This window comes from Daldinia vernicosa, assembly GCF_022497035.1.
Source record: "Daldinia vernicosa strain CBS 139.73 unplaced genomic scaffold F5Y00scaffold_60, whole genome shotgun sequence".
Taxonomy (NCBI): domain Eukaryota; kingdom Fungi; phylum Ascomycota; class Sordariomycetes; order Xylariales; family Hypoxylaceae; genus Daldinia; species Daldinia vernicosa.
In genome coordinates this window covers 78,854-104,971 of record NW_025953976.1, presented here as the reverse complement: position 1 = coordinate 104,971, position 26,118 = coordinate 78,854, and the positions used below count along the sequence as shown (strand labels likewise).

General features: G+C 47.6%; 10 protein-coding genes across 10 annotated transcripts; 6 read left to right on the top strand and 4 right to left on the bottom strand.

Annotated features, from left to right (window-relative positions):
• The first annotated feature begins 7 nt into the window (after nucleotides 1–7).
• F5Y00DRAFT_246969 (concanavalin A-like lectin/glucanase domain-containing protein) lies at nucleotides 8–2,205 on the top strand. The gene is made up of 3 exons (XM_048009226.1): nucleotides 8–485; nucleotides 549–643; nucleotides 702–2,205. The coding sequence occupies exons 1-3, from the start codon at nucleotides 393–395 to the stop codon at nucleotides 1,465–1,467; spliced, it is 954 nt and encodes a 317-aa protein (XP_047861117.1). The 5' UTR covers nucleotides 8–392; the 3' UTR covers nucleotides 1,468–2,205.
• A 2,651-nt stretch (nucleotides 2,206–4,856) lies between these two features.
• On the top strand, nucleotides 4,857–6,836 carry F5Y00DRAFT_179860 (Pkinase-domain-containing protein). The gene is made up of 4 exons (XM_048004989.1): nucleotides 4,857–5,375; nucleotides 5,430–5,821; nucleotides 5,873–6,126; nucleotides 6,189–6,836. Exons 1-4 carry the CDS (start codon nucleotides 5,003–5,005, stop codon nucleotides 6,565–6,567), a joined length of 1,398 nt encoding a protein of 465 aa, XP_047861116.1. The 5' UTR covers nucleotides 4,857–5,002; the 3' UTR covers nucleotides 6,568–6,836.
• A 910-nt stretch (nucleotides 6,837–7,746) lies between these two features.
• Nucleotides 7,747–10,399, top strand: F5Y00DRAFT_273245 (uncharacterized protein; the record flags this gene model as incomplete). The annotated part of the gene is made up of 9 exons (XM_048013143.1): nucleotides 7,747–8,145; nucleotides 8,249–8,323; nucleotides 8,470–8,531; nucleotides 8,586–8,670; nucleotides 8,828–8,924; nucleotides 9,006–9,065; nucleotides 9,202–9,734; nucleotides 9,792–9,981; nucleotides 10,071–10,399. The coding sequence occupies exons 1-9, from the start codon at nucleotides 8,059–8,061 to the stop codon at nucleotides 10,397–10,399; spliced, it is 1,518 nt and encodes a 505-aa protein (XP_047861115.1). The 5' UTR covers nucleotides 7,747–8,058.
• Nucleotides 10,400–10,581: 182 nt separating this feature from the next.
• F5Y00DRAFT_179558 (thioredoxin-like protein) lies at nucleotides 10,582–11,997 on the bottom strand. The gene is made up of 3 exons (XM_048004986.1): nucleotides 11,749–11,997; nucleotides 11,555–11,633; nucleotides 10,582–11,424 (listed from the first exon to the last, which is right to left on the bottom strand). The coding sequence occupies exons 1-3, from the start codon at nucleotides 11,780–11,782 to the stop codon at nucleotides 10,764–10,766; spliced, it is 774 nt and encodes a 257-aa protein (XP_047861114.1). The 5' UTR covers nucleotides 11,783–11,997; the 3' UTR covers nucleotides 10,582–10,763.
• Nucleotide 11,998: 1 nt separating this feature from the next.
• F5Y00DRAFT_179614 (putative o-acetylhomoserine sulfhydrylase) lies at nucleotides 11,999–14,402 on the bottom strand. The gene is made up of 7 exons (XM_048004987.1): nucleotides 14,123–14,402; nucleotides 13,795–14,056; nucleotides 13,677–13,734; nucleotides 13,338–13,607; nucleotides 12,828–13,273; nucleotides 12,583–12,739; nucleotides 11,999–12,511 (listed from the first exon to the last, which is right to left on the bottom strand). The coding sequence occupies exons 1-7, from the start codon at nucleotides 14,155–14,157 to the stop codon at nucleotides 12,300–12,302; spliced, it is 1,440 nt and encodes a 479-aa protein (XP_047861113.1). The 5' UTR covers nucleotides 14,158–14,402; the 3' UTR covers nucleotides 11,999–12,299.
• Nucleotides 14,403–15,160: 758 nt separating this feature from the next.
• On the bottom strand, nucleotides 15,161–16,758 carry F5Y00DRAFT_179553 (carbon-nitrogen hydrolase). Its single transcript, XM_048004985.1, has 8 exons — nucleotides 16,506–16,758; nucleotides 16,378–16,448; nucleotides 16,128–16,321; nucleotides 15,973–16,073; nucleotides 15,869–15,922; nucleotides 15,481–15,799; nucleotides 15,370–15,413; nucleotides 15,161–15,304 (listed from the first exon to the last, which is right to left on the bottom strand). Exons 1-8 carry the CDS (start codon nucleotides 16,640–16,642, stop codon nucleotides 15,253–15,255), a joined length of 972 nt encoding a protein of 323 aa, XP_047861112.1. The 5' UTR covers nucleotides 16,643–16,758; the 3' UTR covers nucleotides 15,161–15,252.
• A 445-nt stretch (nucleotides 16,759–17,203) lies between these two features.
• F5Y00DRAFT_179544 (homoserine O-acetyltransferase) lies at nucleotides 17,204–18,965 on the top strand. Its single transcript, XM_048004984.1, has 3 exons — nucleotides 17,204–17,313; nucleotides 17,364–17,748; nucleotides 17,825–18,965. The coding sequence occupies exons 1-3, from the start codon at nucleotides 17,304–17,306 to the stop codon at nucleotides 18,786–18,788; spliced, it is 1,359 nt and encodes a 452-aa protein (XP_047861111.1). The 5' UTR covers nucleotides 17,204–17,303; the 3' UTR covers nucleotides 18,789–18,965.
• Nucleotides 18,966–20,275: 1,310 nt separating this feature from the next.
• On the top strand, nucleotides 20,276–22,567 carry F5Y00DRAFT_179687 (aspartate kinase). The gene is made up of 7 exons (XM_048004988.1): nucleotides 20,276–20,807; nucleotides 20,864–20,959; nucleotides 21,029–21,203; nucleotides 21,257–21,480; nucleotides 21,533–22,073; nucleotides 22,141–22,332; nucleotides 22,399–22,567. The coding sequence occupies exons 1-7, from the start codon at nucleotides 20,412–20,414 to the stop codon at nucleotides 22,413–22,415; spliced, it is 1,641 nt and encodes a 546-aa protein (XP_047861110.1). The 5' UTR covers nucleotides 20,276–20,411; the 3' UTR covers nucleotides 22,416–22,567.
• Nucleotides 22,568–22,918: 351 nt separating this feature from the next.
• Nucleotides 22,919–24,474, top strand: F5Y00DRAFT_273237 (short chain dehydrogenase family protein; the record flags this gene model as incomplete). Its single annotated transcript, XM_048013142.1, has 4 exons — nucleotides 22,919–23,230; nucleotides 23,334–23,524; nucleotides 23,640–23,975; nucleotides 24,145–24,474. The coding sequence occupies exons 1-4, from the start codon at nucleotides 23,134–23,136 to the stop codon at nucleotides 24,472–24,474; spliced, it is 954 nt and encodes a 317-aa protein (XP_047861109.1). The 5' UTR covers nucleotides 22,919–23,133.
• A 796-nt stretch (nucleotides 24,475–25,270) lies between these two features.
• Nucleotides 25,271–26,039, bottom strand: F5Y00DRAFT_265827 (uncharacterized protein; the record flags this gene model as incomplete). Its single annotated transcript, XM_048011845.1, has 2 exons — nucleotides 25,271–25,828; nucleotides 25,989–26,039. 2 exons carry the CDS (start codon nucleotides 26,037–26,039, stop codon nucleotides 25,271–25,273), a joined length of 609 nt encoding a protein of 202 aa, XP_047861108.1.
• Nucleotides 26,040–26,118: the final 79 nt, after the last annotated feature.

Genomic DNA, 26,118 nt, shown 5'->3' with positions numbered 1-26,118 from the left:
TGTGGCTGCACATTTTACTAGGTACCTACTCGTACCAATGGATCTATTTTCAACTTTACCTAAGAGGCTAAGAGGGATTAGGTACTCTACATACCGAGAACTAAGCAGGGGTAGCTCAGTGAAACAAGCTGGCCACTTCAGGAAAGCGAACCCCGGATTTATTTTCGCACGGCTGAGGAGAGGCCAGCTATCATTGTGTGTAGAAATCGTCTAGAAACCATTGATTTCTCACACGATCAATTTTATCGCCATACGTCCCCTTTTCGCCGCATTAGGTCGCACTCCAACCTTCCTTTTCTATTTGTCCTCTTTTCGCTTCTGCTTGCATATTATTGCTATTTTATTTTTCGGATCACATCTCGCCTCCCGCCTCTCGAGTACCGAGCCCGACAATGTGGTTTCCAGCGCTGTCAGCCCTATGGCTGGCGGCTACGGCTTGGGGTGCTGTAGGTCGCGACGAAGACGGCAATATTAGGACTATATCTGTAAGCCCTGCGCGCGTTAGTTAGGCTGTTTAGGCTGCTGCTGACGAGTCGTTTGTCTTGCAGCTTCGGACCCATACGTTGAAGCAGCCCTACTTGGATTCCGAGATGCAAAGTCGGTGGTACGATTTTGGAGGCGATACAATAGTTCGAACAGATTCGTAGGTTACTACCTAATACTTGATAAACAAGACACACCTTTTAATTTCTACTTGATAGGTATATCCGTCTGACTTCGGATCGCCCGTCGCAAAATGGATGGTTATTTTCTCGAGTACCTATGACCGCTACGAATTGGGAAATCACTGTTGAATTCAAGATCCACGGGAAGAACCAATTGTACGGCGATGGCTTCGCGATGTGGCTTACGAAGGAGCGAGGACAGATCGGACCGGTTTTTGGACATGCGGACAACTTTGAAGGTCTTGGCGTTTTCATTGACACCTACAAGAATAACCGACCCGGCGTCGTTTTCCCGTATGTAATGGCGATGGTCGGTGATGGCAAAACAACATATAACAAGGATAATGACGGGAAGGACACTGAATTTGCTGGCTGCTCTGCCCGAGGCATTCGAAACGCGAACGTTCCTACTAAACTGAAACTCACCTACTTTCAGGACAAGTCATTAAAGTTAGAACTTCAGTACCAGTCCGAAGATGAATGGAAGCTGTGTTTCGAGACGAACGAACCCCCAGCGATACCTGCTGTCACGTACCTTGGATTCAGCGCCGAGACGGGCGAGTTGAGCGACAACCATGATATCATCTCTATCGATGCGAAGAATCTTTATGTGACCGGAGGCTCAGCTAGCAAGCCTACACCTGGCAAAGGAAGTGTTAAATCGTCCCAGCCGAAGGAAAGCGGCGGTAGCAGCTGGACCTGGTTCTTCTTCAAATTTATCGCCTTTGGATTAGCCGTTGGTGGAGCGTACGTTGGCTTCACGGCATACCGAGCGAACAAGAAGAGGAGCCATCGATTTTGAAGAGTGAATAAAGGTGTCCGAAGCTAGGAGGTAGAGATAATGCCAAGAACGACAGGCGTACATATCATCAGCATATGACAGTGCAAAGCAATGGGCTTTCTACGAAGCCTCATGGGTTCTTTATGTCTTATAGGGTTGGCGGGCGTCGACTGGCAATGTAAAACTATGGAGTAGCGCACAATACAGAAGAAATTACGAATTTCATTCCAATACCTATTTCCGGGTCGGATTTGGCCAGCTAAAGTGTAACACAAGATGGAGATTTTTCTTCTTTATTTTGACAGGTGGCTTTAGCCATCTGTAGCACGGAGTGTAACTGTCTGGACAATGGCTTTGTTCATGATAGTCTCGTTTGGTTCTTTTGCTCGAGGTATACCTCTCTATGATCACGAAAGGGAATACTGCTACCAACACCCTCCGTTATACTACTATATATGAGTAACGTAGGGTTGCACTGCGTGTTATTCTACACCACATAACTGCCAAGACGTCATCGGCGATGCTCATCCGATGCTAGAGATATTATTAAGACGTAGACACCAGAGTGTCTCGCCTAGGTACCTTTTGTATGCACATACGTCCATACTTGAGGTATTTATATATCTAACTAGTTAGTGCAACCAGCATCGATTAATTATTATAAGCTACTATTCCGTATATACACTTATACAAGCAGTTAGTTATACCAATTGCTTCGGGGATATAAAAATTACCCCACGTCGATACGTACCAGTGTATACATCCATTTATGTACCTAACCTAGACAGACGTACATATTCGATTTAAGCGATTTATTAATATTATTTATCTGTCCTTTCATGCCACCTCACGTCTATGTAATACAGCATCTTTAACACTATAAACGCTTATCTATCGATGTAATGTAAAGTTTCTAAAAAAAGGAAAGGAAGGAAAAGAACAAGATTATGACCTAGTTTCATTCAACTGTACTAATAGCAATGCTACCTACTGCTTAGGATCTTACTAACCGCTAGTTCCCCCATATGGGACAGACCCCTTTTGTAGGACAGGTTTACACCAAAACCACTACCTTTTCAACCACGAATAATAGTACGTATTTTGATGCTATAGACTTATAATAAGATTTATTTGGTAGGTAATTGATTGGCGTTTAAGGCTATATACGTTAAATTAAATAAAAAAAAAATATTTATGGCGCAATTGCAATGAGTATAGCCCATTATCAACGGTACATCGTTTCCACATACAAATTAGGTACGAAATTAAGTATTTTTAATAAAACAGTAAAACTGCCGCATCATAATAAGGAATGCTTAAATATTAAACCTAAGACATGCAATAGGATGCCCGAGATCCCTTGTACAAGTTGTGTATATCTCGTAATCATGAGACCTTTCGTTGTTAAGGTATTCGAGTGCGAAGATAGCCTCATACTAATATAATATAATCTAGTATGAGGCTATCTTCGCACTCGAATACAACACCCCCTAATTTAATTACAGCTACAAGGTCTCGTATATAAGTAAAGACTGATCATACTAAGCCTTTTATTATAAAAGATTTAAATATGTAATCGTTTTAAATTATTAATTGTAAGTAATCCATATCAGGAAAGTTACATAATTTTACACCTAATTTGTATGGTGGGGTAATGTATCTTTTATTTTTAAGATTCAACTATTAATTGTATCTCAACTATTGCCTCAACCCCAATCTTATATATATAATCATGAACGCAAATCAATTATCTACCAAATGAATCTAATCCCGAGTCTATAGAATCAATAGGCGTGATGTTATTCAAAGTTGAAAAGGTAGTGGTTTTGGTGTAAACCTGTCCTATAAAGGGGGTCTGTCCTAAATGGGGGAAATGGCGGTTAGGTATCTAGTTCCGATCTTAGAACCCCCCCCTCATTTTCACTCACTTTCCAGTCCACTATTATAAAAGATCTACGTAATGTCCACATGAGATTCTCTCAAGATTCAACCCGAAGCCCGACTGGGTATTCTGTTAGATGTTAGGGCTACCGGGGAGATGCGGCCTTTTCCCCTTGGGCTTCAAAAGCTTCTAGCCAATACTCTAGCCAGTCTGCTGGTTATTTTCAGGTCGTCACAATCTTTAATCATTATCAACCCCGCTTGTCACATTGGTGATTGGCACAAGGTACAATACCTACTGTAGGTAGGAAGACAAGTTTGAGAAGAAGGAAAGGGAAACGGACCCCACCCCATCGATCCTCCTCTTAGTTAGGCTACTCTTAGTGGCTTAGCATAATCCTTTCCCACGCCCTCGCCGGCTTCCTCGTCTGAAGAATCCCACGGTTTTATAGCTTCCGCCTAGAGATTTTGTCACGAACCGCTAAACCTCTTCCAAGTGTATAGAGGTATCTATATGCATTCCTACATGTAGTAGGCTATATGGGCTTGTGTTACTATTGTACAGCATTTTATTTACCATCTCCTTACCTAAAGTTCATATACTCTTTTTTTTTCTCTTCTTTTTAATTTCTTCCCTACATTAGCTACCTATATGTATAAGCGATACCTATAGGTAGGTAGGTACATGATCTGCCTAACCCCTAACATTACCTAAACCTAGGATTACTCAAATTCGCATATCTTCGCACGAAGCAGGCGCTGTACTTGTGCATACTTAGCGTCCACAGGCTAGGTCTTTACCTACCTAGGCTAGTAGGGTAGGTATTGTACTTCTTTACTTTACAAGTGCTTCCCCTAGTCCCCCCGCTTGTCTTGCCGTCATCCAGCCCACTTTGCTGTCGCCTCTTCGGGTCTTTCTTTTCGGGTCTCCTCTTGCTACCAAGATTCAAGGACTTACAGACTTACAGACTTACTACCTCCGTCCAAGTCCTCTACTTGCTTCCTTGCTTGCTTGTTGCGAAGTATTGTATCCCTCAATCCAATATTCTAAATTATAGATATCACTCCGTATCTCTTCAGGTCGTGGTTCCGAACGCCGAATCTTCCCAAGGGTCTAGCGCATCTCATTACATCGGTCCCGCGGTCATCTTTCTTGTGCAATCCTTCGGAGAAAGAGAACTTACGCTGCGCAAAAATTCGAATCATTCAATTGGCTCAATTGACCTCTTCATCTCTTTGTACCGGGACGACTTAGCTTCCATTCAGCTGTTAGAAAAGAACGAAGTTAGATTCCTGTTTTCAAAGCTATTCGTCTTATTACTAGGAAGATTAACATCTATCACAAAGTTACATGCTCAGAATAGCTAGCTACCCGTACCTTGAAACCTCCGCCGCCGTCAGCCTCCTTCGAACACCCTAGCCAAGGCGCGTTACGAATCATTCAGCTCCAAGGCCACCCCTTCTTGGCTATTCCTTCGCCTACCTACATGCCAACCTAAGCATCGCTATCTGGCAACTACTCTATACCTGTTAAAAAGATACTCGGTCGTGGACCATTGCGTCATCTGATATCGACAGCTAGCCTGTACCCAAGTCAGCCTTTGACAATATCACATTATCTTAACCTGTTCATCGTCACGAAGGGCCCGTCCCCTCACTTCGCTAAACATATCATATGCCGACGTTAGGATCGTTAGGATTTCTTAAGAAGAAGCGGACGAAAGAGGAGAAGCCAGAGCCTGCTTCCAGCCAGCCTACGAGTCCTGTTACACCAATCACCCCGACATCCTCGAGGACGTTCGGGTCGAGCTCCCTGACCAACGTCCCAACACATAGTACAACCGCGACAAGCATAGCTTCCCAATCGCAACCGACGACGCAAAATACTCAAGAAGCACCAGCTCCTGCTGGTGGGGGGTCACAAATGAATCCACCAGCAGCCCAAGCCGTTCCTTACGGGATCCAGTCTTCTCCGAGCCCCGCGCACACAGCAACACCACAAAATCTACCGAGTATCAACAACCTAATCAACCTACCGCAAAATGACGGTAAGGGATGACCATAGCTGTAGCTAAGTAATTTTCATCTAACATAAAAGCTAGGTCACCCCGGAGCGCCCCCAGCACAACATCCACAACATCCACAACACCAACAACACCAATCACAACCTTCCGAGGCTAGGGTAACGAAGGGAAAGTACTCGCTTACCGACTTCGATCTCCTCCGGACGCTTGGCACGGGAAGTTTTGGGCGTGTTCATTTGGTCCAGTCGAAACACAATCAACGATTTTACGCCATCAAGGTCTTAAAGAAGGCACAAGTTGTCAAGATGAAGCAGGTAGAACATACCAATGATGAACGGCGGATGCTCGCCGAGGTGAAACATCCATTCCTCATCACTCTATGGGGAACCTTTCAAGACCCGAAGAATCTATACATGGTTATGGATTTTGTTGAAGGTGGCGAGTTGTTCTCTTTGCTAAGGAAGTCGGGCGTACGTTAACCGCCATATTTTTGGGTGCTTAATGTTGCTAACTTTTACCAGCGATTTCCAAACCCGGTGGCTAAATTTTATGCCGCAGAAGTCACTCTCGCACTTGAATACCTACACTCAAGAAATATCATTTATAGGGATTTAAAGCCCGAAAATTTACTCCTGGACCGCCACGGGCACCTCAAAATAACAGATTTTGGCTTTGCCAAAAGGGTTCCGGATAAGACATGGACCTTGTGTGGGACTCCAGACTACTTAGCACCAGAAGTGGTTTCTAACAAGGGTTATAACAAATCGGTCGACTGGTGAGTTTTGGTTCACAGAAGCACTGTTGATAGGTCGGTTTCTCACGTGGTATTCATCATAGGTGGTCTCTGGGCATCTTAATCTACGAGATGCTTTGCGGCTACACACCATTTTGGGATAGCGGTTCGCCGATGAAAATCTACGAAAATATCCTAAGGGGCAAAGTCAAGTATCCGGCGTATGTCCATCCTGACGCTCAGAACTTACTAGAGCTTCTTATCACGCCAGATCTGACAAAGCGACTGGGTAACCTCTACGGAGGATCACAAGATGTGAAAACCCATCCGTGGTTCGCAGAGGTCACGTGGGATAGGCTATCAAGAAAAGATATTGATGCTCCATACACACCCCCGGTTAAGGCCGGTGCTGGTGACGCAAGCCAATTCGATAGGTACCCCGAAGAAACAGAGCAGTATGGCCAGCCGGGGAATGACGAGTAAGTCAAACGAATCGAATCGTGACAATATATATATATATATACGTGCTAACATCTGTAGGTATGGGTACATGTTCCCTGATTTCTGATAAGCTGGTGGACTTGTTCTATAAGTGAGTACTATTGGGCGAGGCGCATTGCAGGTTCTTAGATCAGGGCCTATCAGCTAGGCTAGACTTGGGCAAAGGTTCAATTTGTTGCTTTGTCTTTTGTGGACACCTTGAAAAGACGTGATAATAGTGGCTCTTATGGCGTAAAATCGTGTCGAACGCGATGGCACATACTTGGAAAGGGTGATGGGTGAGGCGCGCGACTTCGCATCTGGACGAGAAGTCGTGAGGTTGTCATTGGGCTCAAGGCGATTAAAAAGGGGGGGCCTAATATGGAATTGGGTGTCAACCTAGCCTTGGAAATTCTACATACGAACATTATAGGTTAAAAGACCGAAGACTCGAATGTCGTGGTTCGTAAAGACTACGTCGTTGTAGGTAGTATGGGAGAGTCAACCTTTGTATTATGCCACGAAGGTAGTAGATGATTCTATGAAGGTCGCGTTGTTGCCTACCACAAGGAATTTGCCATTTGGTATTGCAATATCCAATAACCATGGGAAAATGTTGTTCACCGGACACGTCGATGCGGAGACCCGCATGAGGCTCTGCTCACAGTTTTTTGTAAGAAGATTTCCCCAAAGCCAAGGTCTCCTTCTCCTTCTCCTTCCCCTCCCCCACCACACATTGTACCTTTTCGCCTCACAAATTCGATTCGTCTTATATTTAGGGCAAATAATACCGTCTATCTTATTACGAAAGATGGTAATGACTCCCGTAAAACATGTCGAATAAGACCTAGTGTACGTATTGACCTTTAAGGAAGAGACAACGCATCATTCTTATGTAGTGTACTTCGGTATGTATGCAACTATTATGTAGTAATTACTACCTAGGTCGGTTATGTAGTTAGGACGAAGAAAGTTTCAAAGTCCCAAAGTCCTAAAACTAAAATGGGACGGAAAATGGGACAGGGACGGAAGTTCGGAATACGGCCGCGACCCATAAATCCCCACCCAATCCCGTGTCGTGTCTCCACAACTTGTTACGATTTAGAATAAGCTTCTAACCTAACCTAGTCTACCCGCCTCTCCCTTATTTCTCCTTTAATCGTTAGCTTAAATTATTTTATCTGAAGAAGTTTGGGGGGTTTTTCGTTTTCTTGGGTTTCTTGGTTTTTCTTGCCCGTTGGACTCCGACCTGCAATCCCGAGACAACAGGACAAGTTCGGTCAAGCATCGCCTCACGACCCTCCGCATCGATTCGGGACTGCGCCTCGATCTGCTGCACGTCACAAGTTCATGAGTCCTATGGAAGCTTAATTGAAGATGCTTTGATGGATGCCGTGTTGCTCCGATAATTATTCTCGATATAGATCTATGCTTGTCTTTGCCCCCCCTTTGCTGTATCATAACGTAGTTTGCATCTCTTGACCGCTCGTCGACATGGACGACTATCTATTTCGCTGGCATCTGGACCAATGCAAATCTGTCGAGGAGAAAACGACTTATTTGGAGATCTTCAACTACTCGGTGTGTTTTACTCTACTGTTACTCTCAAGAATTTGCCAAGCTTTCATATACATTACCTAAGGCGTATATTTCATGAGCAGACTAGCACTAACTTCAACATTAGGATCCAGCTTATAATAGTTGTGAAGACCATTCTTTATACACGGAAGACGACTTTGAAAACTTCCTTCAACAAACTGTAAGTCAACCGTCTCATGCTAAATCTTACATTTCCTAGAAATACCGTGGTATATATTCTTTAGTCACTCACTCCACTTACCATGCCTCCCAAACTATTCATCTAGGAGTCATTAGCATTCTAGACTAACACATTAGTACTTCCAGGGCACGTTTTCTCCTCAGCCGCTAAAAGAGGGAGTGAAATTACAAGATGGAATCCGTCTAATGTGAGTGGGGAGTGACATTTCATGCCAAGAATAAGACTAAGAACTGCGTGATAGAGTTCAAAAAGATGCCAACCACGCCAATACATTTGCGCCTGATTATATATCTCTACAGCGATCTACTTATGAATCTATGGTGAGGGTACGTATACTATATATCCATCATTCGCAGTCCTGGTGATTTTTACTTTTGACTTGTATCTTGGACACCTATCATTTCCTATATTCATGTCTTGTAACCAGCAATCAACCCTTGGCCTACTTATCACTTAATAAGGTACTAATCATGAGTGATATAGAAATGGCGTCTTCCATTTCGAGCCATTGAGGGTAGCAGTATTGTTGGGCCCTTCTTTTGGTGTTCTCATGATCAAGATAGAGACGATCGCCATCTACGTAAGGATTCCTCTCAAAACCCCGTTATTTACCGAACTAGGCAAAGAACCGTATTCAGATAGTATATCTAACTTTTCTTAGAAATTATCTTCCGGAAATCTGACGTGCGCAAGAAAGGCAAGACTCGAGGATGGGAGATTAGTATGTTATTCTATACTTAGACTTATCTGCATCATTACCCTATCATGCATGGTTCCGACTCTGGATTCATGGAGCATAACTGATCATTACATTCGAGGTTTCTTGCAAGTTGCACGTACTAATTATGCTACTGCAGTGCTCTCATATTCATATAAAACGCGTATAACTTCGGGATTTGTCAAAGGCACTGAATCGTCAGATATTGTGAAGTCGCTAAAGCATTTGAGCGCCTGCCGAGCTGAAGTCGGCCACCCACTTCTTCTTCCAATCATCATTCTCTCTCACGATCTTTCATCCAAGGGTGACAAAAGACAACGTGATGCACGGGATTGGCTACGTCGTCTTGAGAATGCCATCACCATGCGGAACGAGATTGACCTGGCGGAAGTATATTCTGAATTTGATGTGGATGGCATCAATCGGGATCTTGTTGAATGCCATTCCCAGGTCCTCTGGAAGCGGCCGCAAGCATACCAAGAGATCATCAAAGAAATCAAGGAGGCTATGCGGAAGTTTATGGAATATGAGCCGGACGGAGGCCATACATACGAAGTCAGCGCTTTGAACGACAACATGCTAGCTAGACTAGATTTCTACCGAGTAAAACTCACGGGTATGGAACATTACATACACACGACGTTGGAAAGGTTACACATACAACGGCAAGCTGTAAGTTGGTTACATCCTATTAAACCATCACACGCTTTACTGACAGATGGCAAACAGTTGTATAACATCATGGCTCAGAAGGAATCCAAACTCAACCTCGAAATAGCCTCGCAACAGAGGAGAGTAGCACATGCTACTAAGCGAGACGGCACCGCTATGAAGACACTGTCTCTTCTTGGTGCTGTGTTCCTCCCTGGGACGTTTATGGCGTCCGTCTTCAGCATGACTTTCTTTGATTTCAAAGTCGGTAAGTAGTTAATTTTCACCTAGCCTCCTAACCCTTTTCTTAGGGTCGACGGGTCCCTAGCGACTAGACTTGAATGCTTACTTCTCTAGGGCCGGACAGCGGTGGCTCCTCGGGGGGCTCAGAGGTTTCGAGTGAGCTATGGGTGTACTTCGCCGTCACAGTACCATTGACGTTTTTGATCGTGCTAGTTTGGTGGATTATAGATCATAGGCGCGAGAGAAAGTACGCCGAAGAGGATATCGAAATCGAGAAAGGTATCGATACTATGGAAAAGGATATCTTGGCTATCATGCGCAAGAAGACCATTAATAAGGCCTCCACATGGAACTCTTCCGGGACACCTGCGGCGACGGCGCTAGCGACAAGAGAAAAGCTCATGGCATTGAAAGCACGCGACCAGTCCGTTGAATTGATTTGATAGATGCTCGAGATTTGGTACGGTCGAAGCCAAGGGTGGCCCCTACGCTAATTTTCCGGTTCATCAGTCCGGCAAGAAGGCCAGCGTTGTTGATTTTTTTTTGAACATTCACTTTTTCTTTTGCCGATAGACCTGACGACGCCACGGTTTTACGACTATTTACGAAAGTATATATCCGTAGGATAAAGACTGCCTACTTTAATGCTTCTTCGATAAAGATTCACGACATAGCGTACATATATTGATTAATAGATGAACATTGCGGCCGCAAGATTCGGCGTCTTCATACTTCCACATGTATATGTAGGTACCTACATACATATCTGCTTTGGTCACAAAGGAACCCCCTATTTCAATTCTGAAATCAGAGTTTTGCCTCCGAACCTTTTGCAGTCCCGGGCGGTAATAGCTCAACATCTTGATACGGCAGCCCAAGGAAGGCATATACGTGACTCCACCTATCGCTACCGAAGAAAGGCTCGCTCTCCCCCGTCGTCGCGTTCGTGACCCACAGCCACGGAGCGCCGAACGCGCCCTGGTCCAGCGCTCTCTGCGTCGCCTCCCGGAGCGCGTTCTTGTACTCGACGGACTTCTCCGCCTGCAAGATGTCCGCGACCTCCTCGGCCGAGAACAATCTTTCCCCGTCCCGTCCCTTCCCGGGCGGAGAAGAACTAGCAAGACTGGCGTTGGCGTTGGTGTTGGCGGGAATACTCTCGAGCGTCTCGCCCAAAGCCTCGGGCGTGATGGGCGGTCGGTGCAGCGTCCAGAACGCGTGGAACAGAGCCCGCCATGTGGCGAGGTACGTCGCGGCCGGGTACCGCGTCTTGACGTAGAGCAGCGCGCGAAGCGGGACGATGGTCCGGCCTACCTGCATTAGGTCCCCCGGCGGCGAGACGTTGGATAGTCCGACGGCGCGCAGCGAGCGCTGGCTATCGTGCACCCCGTACACGGCTTTGGCGGGGAGGGTCCAGGGGGGTTTATTGCCGGAGCCGGCATTCACGGCGCCGAGGAAGAACGGGTGGATGCTATGTAGGTTGGTTCCATCGTTAGTTGATTACCATAGTTATATATATATACCTGTATTCATCTAAAGCCATATAGCGTTGTAATGGGGTATTGTATTGTACGTGTTAAACGAGGAATGAACTAACTAACTCAAGTTCTACAGAGTGTTGTTTTAAAAGATCCTGAGTTTTTATGGCTTGCATGAGTGCTATGTAGCTGTACAACGACGCTGATGATGTTTTTCGAGAGAGAGTTAGCTGTCAGTCTCATAAATGACAACTGATAACTGATAGGTATATGCGGCCTTTGCCGTGCTTACTTGGGGGGAGGGGGGGATGAATTACCGATGTCGAGGTACAAGTCAATATGACCACCCATAGTGATGAGTCAGATTACCGATTTCGAGGCTGTGGTCGATTAATAACTTTGGGGAAAATGAGAAATGAGATCCGATGTGATGAAAACGCTCAAGAATGAGATGAAGTTGTTGAGAGCTTGTATGTGTATATGTATAAGACGTGCCAAGTATTCATGTATAAGGTATCGATCACCTTAGTAATCGACCTCGGTTGCGGGATACCCCCCACCTACAACCGAGACATGGCTAATGGCATATTTGATAAAAGCAATTGCTCTGTATTCGTATCTAGGTATTCGTAGAGTGGAATTCATGAAATCAATCGTTACATGTACCTACATAAGAGGGACGGACCTCCTTTAAGTAAATCATCCCGATATTCGATGGCCAAGTAATTGATGCCAATGTGCTCCCCATTAATGCAAATACCACCTGCTTGAACTCACCAACACCCTTGCCGCCCGTAACTCTTACGCCGCCTGGTATCGATGCCCCGTATCTAGCCGAGAGTCCTCACTTTTTGTACGATGCAATTACTCAAGATTGTATGGTTCCATCCGTACCGGGCCGCGGCGGACCCGTAGCTAGCTTGCCCATAAATCCTCCACTGACGAGGTTCATGGCCGTCTGGAAAGGATCTATGCCGCTCTTGCTTGCCTTCTCAAGGCCGGCGGCCTTAAATGCCTGCTCGAAATCGCGCCTGATGTCTTCGAAGTCCTCAATACCTAGACTGACACGCAGGAGGTCGGCTATTCATTGAATTTTCAAGTTAGCAATGTTTGCTTAAATTCGGAGGAGGTAGAAATCAGGGCACACATACGCGTCACACCACCCTTGATCTTCTCATCATCGGGCATCTGCTGGTGTGTGGTTACCCAGGGGTGAATGATGAGGGTCTTGCAGTCTCCGACGTTTGCCAAATGGCTAGCCATCTTGAGATTGTCGACCACGGCACGGACTTGCTCAACTTGTCCAGCCTATACCTGACGTCAGCTGGTAATACAATAATTACTGAAAATGCCTCGCGTCTTAAGGTTACACGAATAAAGGGGTGAAAGTACGTACCACACCAAAAGTCAGGACGCCACCTGCTCCCTTCGGCATAACCTTCTTTGCTAGCTCATAGTCAGGATGCGATTTCAAGCCCGGGTATAGCACCCAGTTGACACAGGGGTGGGCTTCGAGCCATTCTGCGAGCTTCTGTGTGTTTTCAACAGTTCTCTGACCCCGAAGCGGGAGCGTTTCTAGTCCCTGAAGGAATAGCCAGGCATTGAAGGGACTCATGCAAGGGCCAAGGTCACGCATGCTGTCCATTCGTACTTTAGCTGCCAACGCCTTCTTTCCGTACGTCTCCCAGAATCGCATGCCATGGTAACCCTCCGCAGGTTCCGTGAAGCCGGGGAACTTTCCCGACGCACTCCAGTCGAAGTGTCCGCCATCGATCACGATACCACCCATGCTAGTTCCGTGGCCACCGATCCATTTCGTAGCCGAGTGTGTAACAATGTCGGCTAAGAAGTTGTGTCAGCTTACAGACTTTAGTTTAAACAAGTCATATGTGCGCGGTCTACATACCTCCAAGCTTGATAGGCTGGCACAAATATCCGCCCATACCAAAAGTGTTGTCGACAACCAAGGGGATGCCATGCTTGTGGGCCACGGCGGCAATCGCTGCAATGTCCGGAACGCTATGTTTCGGGTTGCTGATCGTCTCGATGTAAATGGCTCGCGTGTTCTCGTCGACTGCTTCATCAAATTTTGCGGGGTCGTTTCCGACCACCCATTTGACGTTAATCTTAAACTTGCTCAAATACACACGGAATTGGTTGAAACTGCCACCGTATACTATAGTGATGAAGCATTTAGGTTAGTATATTTAGTCAGCAGCCACATTTATTATAATTTGAGACTTACGCCAACTAGTACTGATGAAGTTGTGGCCGGGTTCACAGCATTGGGTCAAGGCCATGAACTAAGATTACCTATTAGTATAAGGCAGTGATGACTGCATATTCGATATAATGTAACTCACCTGCGCTGCATGACCAGATGCGGTAGCCACTGCTCCAACGCCACCTTCCAGCATGGCCATTCGGTTCTCAAAAACCGTGTTAGTCGGATTGCCCATACGCGTATAGACATATCCGTCTCGAGACCAGGCGAACTTGCTTGCTCCATCAGCAGCGTCGGAAAAGTTGTACGCAGCAGTCTGGTAAAGGGGCACAGCTCTTGCGCCGTTGATCGGATCAGGTTCCTGTCCGCCATGCACAGCAATTGTGTCAAAGCTGGGCTCCCTATTTTTGTTGTTGTTAGAGGTATGCTTTTCATTTCTTCGTTACGAGTGTATAGTAGTAACATACCAGTCCAAATTGCTAATTGATCCCGGAGGAGACATATTGAAGTTGAATGAAACAATACTGTTAGGATGGGATATCTAAAGAGGGTAACTTGAAAGTGTCGAGAATGCTGATGTAGGTATTTGTAAGTTGTAAGTTTCGTCTTATACAGAGAAGACCTCGGCTTTAAATGTATAGACGTTGAAGAAGGTGCAAGGAGTTCGAATTGCAAACAATTGCATACATAACATACAGATGGAACTTACCTAGGTAGATAGGTACGGTATATACCGTATGTACAGAAGTAACACCCCTCAACCTGCAGCTTCCTCTCCAGCTGGAGGTACCTACGTCAGATAAGGTAAGTACACACTTGCCTCCATACATACCCGGCTGCCGTTGGTTATTGCCAGACTGCAATGCAACACCAGCAAAGCCCGAAGCTTCCTTACTCGTCGTATGATGGGAAGACCCACCACTCCCAGGGTCCCTTAGTCCCTGTATCCGTGGAGCAGGTCTCATGCATTACACATTACACATTACATACACATTATACATGACCTATACCACCATACATTATACAATCCCAGATCCCAGACAAAACTATACGATACCTACCAACGATACGCGATCCCCGATACGCGATTCGTACATACATAGGTAGGTAGCATAGGTACATGATGTAAGGGCACGGCATCCCCCGCACATTCATGTCCTGCATGCCGAAGAAAAAGAAGAATAAAGCCCTGTGATTACTGACCACCACCGCCACTGATACCATAGATACTACTATAGATGCCAGGGACGACCCGAGATTTCGGTCCCCGTTGTGCTTGAGACGCAGAGACACCGAGGAGCCTCAAAAGCCCGCGCCACCCGGCCATTGGACGGATTTCACGTGTTTGGAAATCCTTTAAGGGAGATAGGTTACACATGTGAAGACGAGCAATCATTCTCGAAATAGCTATCATGGCGGGTCGTTCTGCGGGTACAAACCAGGTTTTTTCTATTCAGGGTTCTGCTCTACGTACGATCTATGTAGATGAAAGTCCAGACTCGGATCCTAGAATATGCACCCTACCCAGCTACGTGTCTCCTGGATCGATCAAACGGCGTTATCCTAGGCTTTCTACGGAACAACCCATTCCTTTACTTTATTTGGTAAAGCTCACATTTGTCCCCGGCTTGGTATTCACTGTCAATGCGCTGTGATGCGTTAGCTGCCACGTCTTGTTTGCTTTATGGGGTTCCAGCATTGGTCGATGACTTACAACACGTCTGGGCGAGCGTAGCTACCAACCGGATCGAAGTCAAGCTAAACGTGTATTGTTAGAGCGGTAGGAAGGGAAGAGACACCAATCGGGTTCAAGATATTTACTCACTCTTGACTCGGTAACTTCCGACATCTTCAAATCGGCGTAGATGATCTCTTCTTTATCCCACACCGGCTCGGTTATAGGAACTCCTAGAGGCCCTACGATGAAGGACCCTCCGTGATTGACAATATCGTCAGACTCCCACTGTGAGCCGTCTGGCTTCCTGTCATGATGCTCAGGGGTAAATGGTGGGTAATCCTTCGGAAAATCGGAAACCTTAACCATCGAATTTACCGAGACAACGAAGCAGCGTCCTTCTTTAGCAATATGTTGCATTGATGCAATCCAGGATGGTAGATCATCCGCGTTAGGTGCTATGTAGATTCTGTTAGAAGATTGGTTAGCAAACTTCGACCGTTCTCTTCCTAACTAATAGGTACGTATATTCTCTTACTCGACTCCTTGCTGGTAAAGAGCCATCCGCGCTGCGGGCATGTAGTTTTCCCAACTAAGATCTCATTAACAACTCAAAGTCCATTTTGAGGCGTATAATCTCACCATATCAAGGTACCAATTCTGCCAATGTCAGTTTGTACGACTCCAAGGCCGTCTCCTGCACCTCGTCCCCACACCAGGCGTTCTGCAGCCGTGGGTATCAACTTATTTGCGTTTAGTTTCCGTGGAAATTTTTACGGAGGCCCGGTTGCACTCACTTTTCGATGTTTCAACAGTACTGATCCATCTCGGCCAACTAATAAGGCCGTGCAGTACAGAGTGCCCCCGTCTTTCTCAATGATGCCGACTTGAATATAGACCTGATGAGACTTGGCTGCCTTCGAGATGATGTCAACTGCCGGAGAAGGTACGGCAACAGCTGAATCGTAGTACTTTGCATACCATTCTCTTCCTATTTGAGGTCAATAATCCTGAAAATTATTTTCTTATCGTAAAAACTCTTCTTACCACGCGGCTCTCGAGCACCAATCGTAGCATCAAACGCATATCTCCATGGATACGCGGACAAGAATGCCTCGCTGCATAACCACTGTAAGTAACTCTTACTGTTTGTTGAGTATGTATTGGCTGCTTACGGAAACACGATAAGATCTGCCCCGGCTCCAGCCGCCTCACCGACTATTCTAGTTAGTTTTTCTAGACTCTTTTCGAGGTCGAAGGAGACGGGCGCCGCTTGAACGGCGGCCACTTTCACAGCCCGAGCTGCAGCCATGTTTTTTTCGGACTAACGTGTAAGTCAAAGAAGTCGTTGTGCTTATCAGAATAGGAGTCAAGAGGAGTCAGGAAGATCCCTGGTCCGGGGTTCTCTCTATCGGAGTTAAGGGGCAATAAGATTTTAGGGTCTAGTAATGATACCTAAATAGAGCGGGAGGTGCCGGATCGACAGTGTCAGTCGATTCCTGCCCCTTGGCTCACGATACCAATTTAAGGCATCGTTGACAGCCATGGTGGTGTTTGGTCAATGGGGAAAAGTCGCAGATTGTGGAGCCCAGGTACAGCATGCGGTACGACGGCGCATACTACTCTGCAACACGACGCAGATCCCGAAGTACCAAATCCCGGTTCGCTGGACGGTAGGCCGAATACCGGCTCAAGGTACGTATTTCCTACCTCTCCGTCTGGAAGATCACCCTTGGATCTTCCATTGTAACGATCTTTGTGGGGGGTCCGCATATGGCGTATGCAGTCAGTCAGTTTGCTGCCCAGCCATTCGGGACTTTGTTAGTACCGGATGTACGCGGAACCATGTACTACTATGGCCATACATAGCTATAGATGTGGCGCCAGGATCGTCCCTCTATTGCTCGAAGCTGCCCAGATTGTCTTCGTTGTTGAATCTATCTTATTAAACTACAAGCAAACTTTACATCAACATGGCAACTCGTAAGTGTACCTCTTCTAGCTATCTTTGAAGTTATTCTCACGCATAATAGTCCTGGATCACGATCCAACCCCTCAGAACTTCTACGCAGGTCTCATTCAGGGGCAGAAGTTCGCCGTTATATCAGAGCTCACGCTCGATTCGGGCGAGATATTAGAGTCTTGTCCGATCGCCTACAAGACATGGGGTCGACTCAACGACACCGCGGACAATGTCTTGGTGATCTGCCATGCTCTCACTGGTAGTAGCGATATCAGCGATTGGTGGAGTCCGCTTCTTGGGCGCGACAAGGCGTTTGATCCGGCACACTTCTTTATCTTTTGCGCGAACGTTCTCGGTTCACCCTATGGTAGCGCGTCACCGCTCACCATCAACCCTCAGACGGGAAGGAGATATGCCAGCGAATTCCCGCAAACAACGGTCCGTGACGATGTGCGGTAAGCTAGACCCCCATTATCATGGGCATGACCACATTGTTCCTATTGAATGCTAATGAAATTGCTACGTGAGTAGGGCACACAAGCTCGTTCTCGACGCCCTAGGCGTCCGCTCGGTAGCAGCTGTAATAGGGGGTTCGATGGGCGGAATGACAACTCTCGAATGGCCCCTTTGCACCACCCCTGGCTATGTTAAGAGCATTATCCCAATCGCGACTGCGGCAGACCACAGCGCCTGGGGCATTTCGTGGGCTGAGACGCAACGCCAGTGCATCTACTCAGACCCTAAATTCGACGACGGGTACTATGAGCCGATTCCCGAGGGCCAGCCATCGGCAGGTTTGGCCGCGGCGCGTATGGTGGCCATGCTCACCTACCGTTCATCCATGAGCTTCGACTCCCGGTTCGGCCGCAAGCCCCAGCGGCAGAAGCCAAGGCCCGTACAAGAGCCGCCCCTAGACCTCCCGCGAACAGACGTCCCTGTTGCGACCACGGGGGCGGCACCAACATCCGCTAAAGAGCGCTCGGAGAGGAAGAGCTGGACCACAAGACGGGACCCCTCATTTTCCGCTCAGGGGTATCTACACTATCAGGGACAAAAGTTCATCCAGCGTTTCGATGCCAACTGCTACTTACACATCACCAACAAAATGGACGCGCACGACGTAACGGTCGATAGAGCGCCCACCAGTGAAGATTCGTCTCCCATCGACGGAGATAACGCCTTGCTCTCTGTGCTGTCCGTAGTACCTCCCGGTGCCCTAGTAGTTAGTGTCGAGACAGATGCGCTATTCCTACCTGAGCAGCAAGAACGGCTAGCAGCCTGCCTCCCCAATGCCACACTTGCGATGCTCAAGTCGTCGGACGGTCACGACGGATTCTTACTTGAATTTGAGCAGCTCGGGACGCTAATTCTAGGAAAGCTTACGAAGGACTTTCCGCATTTTTACAAGTCTACCTACGACGACACTAGCTTTTCGGGAGAACACACGGCGCAACCTGGCGGCGCCAGTTTGACTGGCGAGGTGGAGGCTTGGTAGAGCGGCTAGTAAATTGGCCTTGTACAGTGTCTTTACTGTGTTATTGTATATCAAGCGTGTTTTATTATAGGCTTCGGGGGGTTTTCGGGGGTTGGCTGCTTTTCCAAGGTGTCATTATTCCAGCACTTACTACAGCTGAAATGTCTTTCGTATTAGTGATTTAGTAACACCACATAAATGGGTCGATGATGATGCTACCAATGAACGGAACGGCTACGGGGAGCCTCATCCCATTTCGTGCGCGCTATAATACCAAGTTTTCTTAAGCTGACGAAGAGCATACCTATCACCGTCTTCAACTTAGGGGCTTATGATGGAATGGCGGCTTCAGGGGCAAAATTCCGTGCAACATTTCACAAGACGGACCAAGGGATGAAAATCCTTTTATTTAACTCAAGGCCTCGGAAGCGTTCTCTCTCCCTTACTACGGAGTAAAGTAAGCTCCGCGAGCAAAAAGACGCGAGTAAGACGGATAATGGTACAGTAGATTCCAAATGATGACATCCCCCCGCGGGGCAAATAAGGTGCTTAGAATACTCTACGTTGCAACGAGACGTGAAGAAAACTAACCGACTGGAGGAGGCTATAATGTAGGCTTCTTGGATACGACGAGACTGGGTGGCAACGGTTCCGGCGGTTTCCGGTTGTATACGACTACATATTAGCCCGGCATCCAACCTGTTTCCTCCCATCTCGCGATGGCGAGGGAACGAGGGGAACGAGCGAGCAAACAAGCAAGCCCACCCCCTTCACCCCCTTCACTCCCTTTAGAAATCCTAAAAAAAGAACTTGTCTTCTCGGCCGATTTAGGAAATAATGAAGTCCAACGCTGGATAGTCGTAGGGATTCAAACACCGCGGCCCATCACGTGGGGCCGAAACAAGTAAAGTCCGGGGAAAAGGGGGCGCCGCTTTGGGAAAGGAGGATCTGCTCGGTGCATACTTATCACGCATGACACCTATCATAAATGCCGGCCGGGATTTGGGAGTGCATCTGGCTGTCTCCATTATGGTCTCCCCCCCCTTTCCCCAGTATTTGCGGCTAGGTGATGCGTTGTATCTGTAGGTACGTATGTGGCAGACATCGTACATGGATGGTATTGGCATTTCCCAGGAGCCAACCCTCCCTTCCTAGTGTATGTATGTAGACGTTTCCGTCCGGGTATTCAAAATCCTGATTTTCCCTAGCTTGGTATTTTTGCTCTCCCTGGTATTCCGACGCCGTGTGATTATGGAGTTGTGGTCGGCCCACGCCGCCCCGTCTCGTTATTTCCCTTGTATGGCCCTCCTTTCGATATTGTCGGTAACGTATCCCGACAAACGCAACCCCGTGGACCTGTGGTTGGCTTGAATATGTGAATTTGGCTCCGCTGGCATTTCACGGTCGCCCCTCCTTCCAATTTGAGCCATGTATGGCCTTTGTGCTGACACCTATAGAGGCAGCTGGGAAAAGAGCATAAAACCGAATGTTGGCCAGGGCGGATAGCTTCAAATCGAGTCAAGACAATATGAACCACTCCCTTACCTAGAACTCTCATTTTTGCTCCTCCTATCTCTATCCCCTGTCTTCAAATTCCACAGAGGCAGTCGTATAAGCGCCATACCAATTCTTATCGTCATTATTATGGTGGCTGCGATGGAAACTAAGTCCTGGTTGGTCCAGAAGTATGGTGGCACTAGCCTAGGAAAGCTGTTAGATACGATATGCTGCAAGATTATCCCCCAATACAGCACGGAGCACAATCTCATTGTTGTCTGCTCTGCCCTCTCCGGAACTCTCAAAGCTAGCGGGACGACAAGTTTGCTGCTTCAATGCATAACATATGCCGAGCAGGGCTTTGATGCTCAGAAACAGCTAATCGACCTGGTAGATTTGATCAAGGACAATCATCTGGGCGTGCTCAAAGCATTTATGAACTCTCCCGCACGGATGGCTATCCATTCGCAGATTTACGAAGAGACGGTTTCCGGTATTCAGAATGAATGCGAGGGTCTCAAGAGGTTTCTACTTGCCGCTCAGGTAAGCTTCGCTAGATGGAAATATCATTATAACTGAAGCTGACTTGCCGGACTCAGATTATCGGGGAGCTATCGGCACGGTCGAAGGATCGCGTCATCTCCCTTGGTGAAAAGCTCTCGTGCATGATTGTCGCGGCTTGTCTGACGAGCAATGTAAGTTCCTCTCCAGATAGGAGACTCATCAAAATAGATTTGGTCAGTGAGCTAACAAGGCCGACCCAGGGCACACCAGCAAAAGCGGTATTTCTAGATAATATCATATCATCTGCTTTTGGCAACTCTATTCACGACCAAGTGGCTGCATTCGAAAGGCTCGGTCCTAAGCTCTATCAGGCATTGGCCAGCCAAATAGCCGAACGAATTCGGGAGTGCGGAAGCGCAATACCTATCGTAACAGGTAAGACACTATAAATACGGCGACTCTGAGGTTTATTTATGCTAAGATTGTAGGCTTTTTTGGTATAATGCCAGACTCGTTGCTTCAAACAGTGGGAAGGGGGTACTCGGACCTCTGCGCAGCTATGTGCGCGGTAGCAGTAGGAGCAGAAGAGTTGCAGATCTGGAAGGAAGTCGACGGTATATTCACGGCGGATCCGAGAAAAGTACCCTCGGCACGGCTCCTATCAACGGTGACGGCCGAAGAAGCGACGGAGCTGACATATTACGGAAGCGAGGTCAGTCCATCTACTCCAACATAAGATGAAAGTAAGCTAATTCAACTCACAGGTTATCCATCCATTGACAATGGATCAAATTCGGGACGCTGGCATACCGTTACGCCTCAAAAATGTGTTTAAACCTTCGGGAAATGGCACCATTATATATCCGTCGATGGACAGTTCAGCCCCTAATAGTCCGGCCAGCGCATCGTCTGACAGTTCGGAGAACTCTTCTCGAGTAATCACGCCTTTATCGAGCTTTATGCTGGAGAACGGCTACCACGGAGCCCAGCAAGAGCGCAGAAAACCCACCGCAGTCACAGTTAAGGATGATATACTCCTTATCAACGTCGTCTGTAACAGGAATACCAAGTCGCAGGGGTTTTTGACGCAGGTATTCGACCGTCTCGAGAGGAATAAGATCCCCGTAGATCTGGTGGCCACGAGCGAAAGGCATGTCAGCCTTGCGGTTCAGTCCCCAGGCGATGCCACCGCATTATTGAGACTTAGGGAGGAGCTCGAACGGTTTGGTCAAGTTGCCATCACCTCGCACATGTCCATCGTGACGGTAGTCGGCCACAAAATGCGCAACATGGTCGGCGTGTCTAGTAAGCTATTAACGAACCCTGCCCTGGTTTCAAAGCATAAGAATTAGAGATTGCTAACACGTCTTAGACGAGATCCTATCGGCGTTGGCTTCGGCGCAGATCGGAATCTACCTGATAAGCCAGGGCGCGAGCAAAGTCAACATATCCCTAGTCGTGGACGCGGACAACGCCCTCGCGGCGATGAACGCGATACACAGCGAAGTGCTCAAGATCCCGACGCATAGGGAACAGGAAAACCGGTTCATCCCAGGTAAGACGAGTTCGATCCTCCCGGGTCCCCCGGCACGAGCTGCCCCTTAAGTACGGAGCTAATACGATCGAGTAGGACCGTGGCTATACTAAGTAGCGTCGCGTCGCTCACTGGAGCAGGCGCCCGCAGTAGGACAGAGATGGGGAGGGGACTACCTATGTATCACTAGATGATAGACATTACGAAGGCCCGGGAGTGAAGGAGTTTTGGTGCGTCCCAGCTCTCGGTTGTATAGATCAGAAGGGGCGACCGGACCGATTGTGAGGCGTTTGGTTAGAAATGAGGTTTGGGGGAATTTGTTTGGAGAATCGGGGATACGAGTGACGACCCGAGAAGGGGAAAAAAGGAATACCCCTATTTGAACATACCTTCTATGAGCCTTCGAGTATATAGCCCTTAATTGCATCTGGCTCTTCGTTTTTGACCATGTATTGCTTTATTTACGTACCCCGTTTGTTTCACATATAGCATTGAGTTATATTGAATTGAGCAGATAGTATGTTATCCGGTGGACCTACGGATCCGTACTTAATAAACCAAACCTCGGCTGCTCCCGTAGACCCACTATATTCATCATACATGTCAAAGGAGCGCTTGTACTTCGTATAACTATTAACTTGTATAAGTCAAGTATCAATGATTACTGATCGGTTCGAGTATAATACCTCGGGTCACTCAAACACAACACTAGAAACCAGAATAATATGTAGTACAGATCTCTCACTCTCACTCTCACTCATTCGTGTAATGATCAATTAATTAATCAAGTAACCCGTCAGACGTTAAACGAGTGGATTAGCTTAGCTGGCAATGGCAGACACCAAAGGAAACGTTGCGCTCGTAGTCGGTGCGTCTAGAGGGATAGGGAGACAAATCGCCGTAGACCTGGCGAAGAACGGATATGCTGGTAAGCTAAGCCCGTCTCTATAAGTCGGATATAGGTTATTTATAAACGATCACGAATTCACGATTCACGATCCTAATCGTATATATGTACTTACTCTCCTCAGTCGTCGTCGCAGCCAAATCAACAAGTGACGCCCAGAACGTCGTCCCCTTCCCACCGGACCCCAACTCTTCGCTGTCTACTATTAGTACTGTTGAGCGGGAGATCCGTGAAGCGGGCGGCCAAGCGACAGCGATACCGGTAGACGTCCGGGACTTTGCCAGCGTGCAGAAGCTCGTGGACAGGACTATCGAGGTTAGTTAGTAGCGCCTTGCTTTTATACCATGTCCTTACCCCCCTTCCCTTCATTCATCTACAATCTTACAACAACAGCAACAAGTCCACCAACAGCTAATAACCCAACCCCCAGACCTACAACCGCCTCGACGTCCTAATCTACAACTCAGGCGCAATATGGTGGGCCTCCGTCGACGACACGCCCATGAAGCGGTTCCAGCTCATGCAGCGCGTGAACCCGGAAGGTCTCTACGGGACCATCCAAGCCAGCCTGCCGCACCTCAAGCGGCACCACCAGCGCGGACGCATCGTCGTCGTTAGCCCGCCGATCTACAGCCGCTTTTTCCGGGGGAAGACGGCGTACGCCGTGGGCAAGGTAGGCATGAGCGTGCTGACCAAGGGGCTCGCGATGGATTTCGAGAGGCAGGGGTTGCGGGAGATGGCGGTTACCAGTCTTTGGCCAGCTGCTGTACGTATTTATTTACCTAATTTATTTATTTTCCTTTTTTTCTAGTCTCTTACCCCTATTCCCCTTCGTACCCCTTAACCCCAACAACCACTCAGATATATATAATCTTCCCCATATGACTACCTACCTACCTACCTATACAAGTAAGCTTCCTAAACCCACCCTCCAGGCCATCGAATCCGCCGCCACCGTCAAAGCAACCAGCACCAACCCCTCCGAAGCGCGGGACCTGCGCCGCGCAACCATATTCTCCGACGCCGTGCTCGCGATCCTGCGCGCGCCCGCCCCCAGCGTAAACGGCCAGCTCGAGCTCGACGAGGACTTCCTGCGCAGCGAGGTAGGGGGACGCATCACTGACTTCTCCAAGTATGCCCTCGTTCCTGGCTCGGAGCCTCGACGAATCATGCCGGCTGTGCTACCGGACTTGACGGTCGCGGAGCAGGACGATGAGGGCAAGAGGATGGATAGTGCTGCGGAGAGGAGGGGGGCAAAGTTGTAAGGTTGTGGGCTGGGGCTGAGATGTTTTAGGGGGGTTGGGATTTTTTTTAGGGTTCTTTTTATGGAGGGTGGTTATGACATATACCTAAGATGATATACATATAAACTACCTACAATATTGAATGATAAGTAGAAAATTAATTTAAAAAAGAAAAAAAGAAGAATAAACATACGTTACTTTTATGGCGTGAAGCTGCGGGAGCCTCCAAAGGTTATTATATGGTTTGTTGCTAAGCCAAGGAGAAAAAGGTTATTCTACCAAGATTTAACAAGTTGGAATCAGTAGAAGTATAACCACTGTGAGAGTGATACCAAGGCTGTTGTTGTTGGAGTAAAACACGAAGCCAGTATGAATTTATGGTACCAAAAAGTCGTATTTGCAAGAGCAACACTAGTTAGAGAGCTATGATCACAAGTGCAACGTAACAGGAAAACACATCAACAAATTTCAGTAACCAGTTGCCAGTCATAATATTAGGCAGCTATTGCTTGAGTAACATGTTTCTGTCCTATGAGAAACCCTCAGAGTCAATGCTTGCGAACCTTTCCTGCCAAATCGGAAAAACTTCCCCCTGTACCAGTTCGTAATAAAGGTGAGAGTATGCAAATGCAACTTAATAGGTCCTAGAATACATCTCCTTTGATCATTAATCCTGCTTCATCATCGTCCATCCATGCAAAAGCAGTACCACCAGTATGGCTGTGTATCCACAGAAATGAATCAAACGCGTGAGATCGTAAGAACATTTTTGCTCCGTTGCGAAAGCATCCCTATCAGGTCACCTTTTTCTCTCCCCTTAGATGTAGTTGATCAGCGCTATGAGCATTGCTCCACCGAGAATACCGCTCATGCCTAGGGTACCAATGGGCAGAGAAGCAGCAGCCGAGGTGGGAGGGGCGCTCTCAGAGGGGCTAGGAGTAGGCTGAGTGCTCGAGTGAGAGTGAGACTCGCTGGTGGTCACGCTAGCGGTGTGAGAGGAATGGGTCTCGGTGGTGCTGCCACTGCTAGTGACGTAGGTCGCGGTGTTGGTAGTCTCAGTGACAGAAGCAGTGGTGCTACCGGTTCCAGTCTCAGTGGTGCCGGTCTCGGTTGACTCAGTGGTCGATAGAGAGAGGGTCTCGGTGGCAGAGCCGATGACGGGGGTGGTGGTCTCAGAGCCGGTCACGTAGGAAGAGGGAGTAGCAGTCACGAGGACAGTAGACGGGGTGCCCGTGGGGTAGCCGGGGTAACCACCGCTGGGAGGAGTGTAGACCTCGCCAGTAGTGTCAGTGGGGGGGACCGTCTTGGTGACCGTAACGCCCTCGCAGGTGCAGGAAGACTCTTCCTTCTTGACAACCTCAACGTTGGAGGCAGCCTATTAGGGATAACAAGGTTAGCCGTTAGAAAAAGTCAAGTATGCTAATAGTTAGGCAGCGCAGAGGGGAGCGGGTGTATATAGAGTCAAACATTTGAGTGGACGAGATTAAAAGGGTAGATTATGTAGGCAACAGTTAAAAGTAAAGGATACAACTCACCATGCCAGTGGCGATCATGGCCATGGTAACGAAGACCTTAGAGAACTGCATCTTGGTGACTTGACCTAGTGTACTCGAAGAATGTTGTAGAGGATGATTAGGTTTGTGAACCGTGGCGAGTCGTAACTAG